The sequence below is a fragment of the Protopterus annectens genome, chromosome 4.part0 (genome assembly GCF_019279795.1).
Source record: "Protopterus annectens isolate FY-2018-M chromosome 4.part0, PAN1.0, whole genome shotgun sequence".
Taxonomy (NCBI): Eukaryota; Metazoa; Chordata; order Ceratodontiformes; family Protopteridae; genus Protopterus; species Protopterus annectens.
The window spans coordinates 139982402-139988401 of NC_056733.1; the positions used below are offsets into that span (position 1 = coordinate 139982402).

The 6000-nt window shown below is 36.7% G+C and overlaps 1 protein-coding gene across 1 annotated transcript in view; it reads left to right on the forward strand.

Annotated features, from left to right (window-relative positions):
* LOC122800226 (dynein axonemal heavy chain 17-like) overlaps nucleotides 1-3785 on the forward strand; it is a 17083451-nt gene extending 17079666 nt beyond the window's left edge. Inside the window, exon 75 of the mRNA XM_044069720.1 lies at nucleotides 3540-3785. Within this exon, the coding sequence (XP_043925655.1) occupies nucleotides 3540-3785 (246 nt within the window). The remainder of the gene's footprint in view (nucleotides 1-3539) is intronic.
* Nucleotides 3786-6000: the final 2215 nt, after the last annotated feature.

Consider the following 6000-nt stretch of genomic DNA (forward strand, 5'->3'; position numbering starts at 1 on the left):
CTTGCATATCAATGTCATAGCGATGAGAGCAGTGCTTCTCACATTGCAGATATTCCAAGACTCTCTTCCACTAGGAGCAATTGCTATCCAGATGAACAATATGTCAGTGGTATGGTATATCAACAAACAAGGACAAACCAGATCTTACCCCCTTTGTCGAGAGGCCCTGAGAGTATGGCAATGGGCACCCTCCTCCCAATGCTTTCTGGTAGCAATGGGTATCCTGGGGAAATACAACTTGATAGCAGACACCTCAGCAGAGCAATACTGATGCCTCACGAGTGGCCCCTGAAGCAAGACATGGTGGAAATGATTTTCCAGAAATGGGGCCAGCCTTGCTGTGATCTTTTTGCCACGTCCATGAATGCCAAATGCAGCAGCTACTTTGCCCTAATCCCCCCTCAGGGGGAAACCCCAAGGGATGTACTTGTACACAATTGGCCTCCGGGCCTCCTCTATGCCTTCCCTCCATTTCCATTGATTCCCAAACTTCTTCAGAAAGCCAGCACATTGGGAAGGGCCTTAATTCTTATAGCCCCTTACTGGCCTTGTCAAATATGGTTCCCCTTCTTGCGGCCTCATCTTCAGAAGGAGCCATAGATTCTGGACCCAGTGTCAGACCTTCTGATCCATCCATCAGGAATTTTCCATCCATCTCTTCAGACCCTCAAGTTGACAGCTTGGCTGCTCCACATTTAAACATAGCCAGGCTCTACAACCTTTCAACCTCAGTGCAACATATCCTGATTTCTTCTCACAAATATTCTGCAAGAAGACTATATCTCAGCAAGTGGAAAAGATTTTCCTCCTGGGCCTTAATAAATCATATTGATCCCTTCTCCGCATCCATATCTTCTATACTGGAATTTTTGGCAAAACTTTTTAATGAAGGAGCAGCTGCAGCTACTATCCGTGTTCAGTTAGCAGCAATCTCAAATTTTCACTTTGGAGGTGAGGGGCTGAACATTATGTCCCACAGGCTTTGCAAAGCCTTCTTGAGAGGTACTAACCTGTTAAGACCACCCATTAAGCTACCTCTACCTCCATGGAATCTAAATTTTGTATTATCCCACATAATTCATTCCCCTTTTGAACCTGCATCATCCTGCAACTTGAAGTTCTTAACTTGGACGTTGATTTTTTTAGTAGCTATCACTTCAGCCAGGAGGGTTTCTGAATTACAAGCATTATCCATCAAACCTCCATATATGCTCTTTCACACTGACAGAGTCTCACTTCACACAAACCCATTTTTCCTTCCAAAAGTATGCTCAGAATCAAACCTAAATCAATCTATAGAATTACCAGTTTTTTCCTGTAAGTATGGCAATAAGGCAGAATACGTTACACCTACTCGATGTATATAGACATTTACATTTATATTTACATAGAACAAAGGACTTCAGAAAGACTGATCAATTATTTGTGTCCTTTTCAAACTGTAAGAAAGGCACTTCAGTAGCAAAATCCACTCTATACAGGTAGGTGACATATTGCATCTCTTTTACCTATCAGTCAGTGAACAAACATCTTCCAGACAAAATAAGAGCTCATTCTACCAGGTCTATTTCAACCTCTTCTGCCTTTCATGCAAAATTACCAATTGATACCATTTGCGCGGCAGCAACATGGGCAAGGCCTCATACCTTTATCACTCATTACAAAGTGGATTTGGCCTCCAGGGACAGGGCCTCATTTGGGTCCACTGTTCTGAAGAATATTCTTCTGTGAGCAACCCAAGGAAGATGGTGCTAGGGACCCTGTCCCACAAGTACAGAATGAAGGTGAGATAGGACAACTTCACATAAAGAACCTATGTACTTACCATAACGTTCCATGTGAGTTGTCCCTCTTCTCTTCATTCTTATATCCCAACCTCCTACTCCCAGCCTGTGGCTCTTGGAGGATCGAGAGGTTGCTATTGGGCATCTGATATACTTTGACCCTCTTTTTGACTTTTAACATAATGAATATTGTTATGTATACATATTAGTATACCAGCAACAAAGATCTGGGGAATGCACTAGAGCATCATGGGATAGGGAGTAAGCCACAAGCTAGTTGGAGACCTCAAGCTTTTGTAATCAGCCAAGTTAGAACCGTGGATCGGTTCCGAACTCACAAGTACAGAATGAAGGTGAGATGGACAAATCGCATGGAATGTTATGGTGAGTTCATAACTTCTTTTTACAGGCATAGAAAATAAGCAAGAGAGGGCTAGAATTTACTGGAGGAAAGTGGCAAAGGGAGCAAATAATTAGAGAGGGAAAGATAATAGAATGGGAAGAGGCCGATAAGACATTTGGACTGCAGGCTAGAGACCCCTATTTGGGATTGATATCAGAGTATAGGCAAAGAGTCTTTTCCTAAGTGAAAGACCTGTACTGCTAGAGTTTTTAGTTGAATCTAAAAGAGAAGCTGCTGTTAAATAAGGAATAGTTAGTAAGACATATAAAATATTGCACAATAACTATAGTAATTAATCAGAGCAGGTTAGAAAAGATTGAGAAGAGAGACTGGATAACCAATACAAAAAGAAACAATGGGAGGGCATGCGTATGGCTCTCAAATATTCAACAAAATCTAGAAGCTTTAGTATTTTTACTTTGAAGTGTTTATGTACAAAGAATTTTTCCTCAGGTAGATGGCAAATGTTGGAGGTGTGATGTGGAAGAAAGAGGTAACTGGGAACATATGGTTGGGGGTGTAATGAGTTGTCAGACTTAAAAAAAATTCCCTATAGAGTATTCTGTCAGAAATACTGAGTGAGCAAATGAGCATAACTATGAAAATAGTTTACTGAGCTGAGATACTGGATTTGAATTGCCTAGACACAGTAAGGCCTTGTTGAATGTAATTCTGGTGGCTGCCAAAAGAGCAATTACTAGAAAATGGAAATAAAATTCTAAACCAGCCATGTTTGAAGTAGTGAATATTGTGACAGAGATAAAAGAACTGAAAGTGGGATCTTTAGAAAAGAATAGGAGCAAATTACATAGAAAAAAATGGAAATTGTGGGAACAATACATGCAGAAATTTTTTTTAGAGGAGGAAGGAGATTTAAGGGAAGGCAGGAATTGACTAATTTATGTAATGTTGGATTGATTATAGTATACAGAAGACTATATGCATTGTATAATGTTTGTAACTGTGAACATGTTAATATGGCTTGTTTTCTTCTATATAGATGTAAGTTTATCTATGCTACAAATGATAATTCAATAAATGTGTTTAAAACAATACAAATTCTGAAAAGTATGAAGTAATTTTGAGCAAAATATACATTGTTTCAGTATCAGAGCTAAAAATTATGAAAACCCTTTAATGCACTTTGTTTCATACCTAGATTACATCATCAAGCTTCTCAGTTTAAATCTTTTCTTTCAATCAGACATCAGAGAGGCAGACAGATGTGCTAATCTTTGAAATATTTATGTCCATTCAAAAATTTGGAACTGTCTCTACTTCATTACCAAATACAACTGTGTAACTATAGTTGAGAATCTTGTTTCATATTAGTTGTTTGTTTACTCTTTCAGAATATTCACTTAGTAGCTAAGTGGCTGAGTACTTTGGACAAGAAAGTAGAACAGTATGCCACTGGTAGCCATGAGAATTATCGTGTCTTTATTAGTGCTGAGCCTGCCGGTGGTCCTGAAGCTCATGTAATTCCTCAAGGACTGCTAGAAAATTCTATCAAAATTACAAATGAACCACCAACTGGCATGCATGCTAACCTCCACAAGGCATTAGATCTTTTTAACCAGGTACAGTTATCTCATTAATGTATATATTTGTTGATTGCAAAGCTATTAGTGAGTCAAGATTGCACTGAAACACATAATAAAGTGACTAGTTAGATAAAGGTAATCAAAATACAGTTACTGTGTGTGTGACTAAAATGTGAAAAATGAGTAACAAGTTTTTATTTGTCTCATTTAATATTTATATTTGCATAGTTTCAATTATTTACACTGATTACATTTATGGTGAGTATTCTAGGAGTAAAATGGTCTAGTCAACGATATTTCAAGGGTTATGATCATGCTTGCCATCAAAAGTATTGTATGTTGGAGAAGTCTTATAGTACTTTGTTAAGATGGTTGTTCTGTTCAGATCCTCTGAAAGTTTTAGCATTTAAAGTTATTATTTGAGTATTTAGCTTGAGTTTTGCTGTGATTTTGTTTCTGGTGGAAGATAGTGTTTTGGAGATAGTGTCCCCAGATCTGTGCAAAAGTGAAATATTTTTATGTAGAGGCTCATAAAGATGATCAGGGCAGTTGGCTGTTGTTATGCCATCTGTTAACAATGATGTTAAGTGCCGATAAGAGATGAGTCTTTGCAAGTATTAGACAGATGGGTCTGTTAGCACAGATGGCTAAGGCTATGAGCTGCTAGCAGACTACTTTCTGGGGATCAGGGTTTGATTTCCTCAACATTCTCTTGCCTACTATGTGACCTTATTAAACAGAAAAGAACACTGTCGATGCCAGGAAAAGGCTGTTATAGAATCTTTTAATTCCACAAATTAAAAAACAGATTGAGCGCTTTCATCCCCTCATGGGGATTTCATCAGAATCTGCCATTTTAAATTATTATCCCCTTTAAATACCCTACTAATCTCTGAAGTCACACTTTAATTAATCCAAAAACTTTTCATTTAAAAAGATACCATTCAAATACATTTCATTTATTTACCAAAAAAAGTAAATTTTTATACAAATTTATATTTAAAATGCTTCTATAATATTCTAAATGTTAATGCTTAAAAAGACATTTAATAGTCTAATAAAATGAAATGAAATATTTAAAATTAATCATGCAATGACTTTATGCAGAATGTACATATATTGTTCAGCCCTTTTGTTCAACACAGGCTTAAGAGATATAATTTCATTCAATCCTGGAGGTATATTAGCTTGTAATCTAACCTGCCATCTGGTCTCCCTTTCTTCTATATAATTTTTGTAATTCCCTCCTCTTGGATTTCTTAACACTTTCTCTAAAATGCAAAACTTGAATTCTTTACAGTTTACTGACACTTTGATATGTCTAAAAAGGGCATTGTTGTTATTCTGAGTATTAATTTGATAGCCATGTTCGTACATCCTGTCCCTCAATCTCCTTTCTGTTTTCCCCACATAGAAGCTTGGACAGTATGTACACATGGCTAAATATACTATGCCCTTTGTTTGGCAGTTCCCCTTTTCTGGTCTAATGACTGATTTTAAAACATTTTTAACTTGATATACTTATCTTGACAAATAAACACACATTGAGAGCATGCCCCACATCTGTTAGTTCCTGTCTTATTAACAGTTTTAATGTTCTCATTCTCAAAATTCTTTTTTAAGTTCAACCCCACCTTATAAACAAAATTGGGGGTCTCTCCCCCTATGTCCCATAATTTTGGGTTGTTTTTGAGTATAGCCCAGTTCTTCTCTATAATTTTCTGGATTTCTTTAGCTTTATATCCATATGGGATTATCATTGCTCTTTCATATTTCTTATTGCTGTTATATTTCACTTCTTTACTTCCCATTTCCTGTATACCATCATTATTTCCCAACAGGGGTTTGTATTTATTCCCCCATTCTCTCTTAACATACTCGAGTGTATCCTTTACCATTTTCTTTGGGTACCCTCTTTCAAGAAACATTTTTGCCACAAAAGTCAATTCTTGATGTAAGTCTTCATAATTAGATGTCATTCTCGCTACTCTTATTAACTGCCCTTTCACTATGCTATTTTTCTGCGTCAATGGGTGATTACTAGAGTATTCCAAGTATGAATTACTAAAAGTAGGCTTTCGGTATATTTTTGATGTAAACTTCAAATTACTTATTGCTATATTGGTATCCAAAAAATTAGTCATTTTTCTATCATACATATGTGTGAATTTGAGGAAGGTTGTACTATTATTTAAATATTCCATAAATCCTGCTATTTCATATTCAGGTCCTTCCCATAATATAAGTATATCATCCAAACACCTCATGT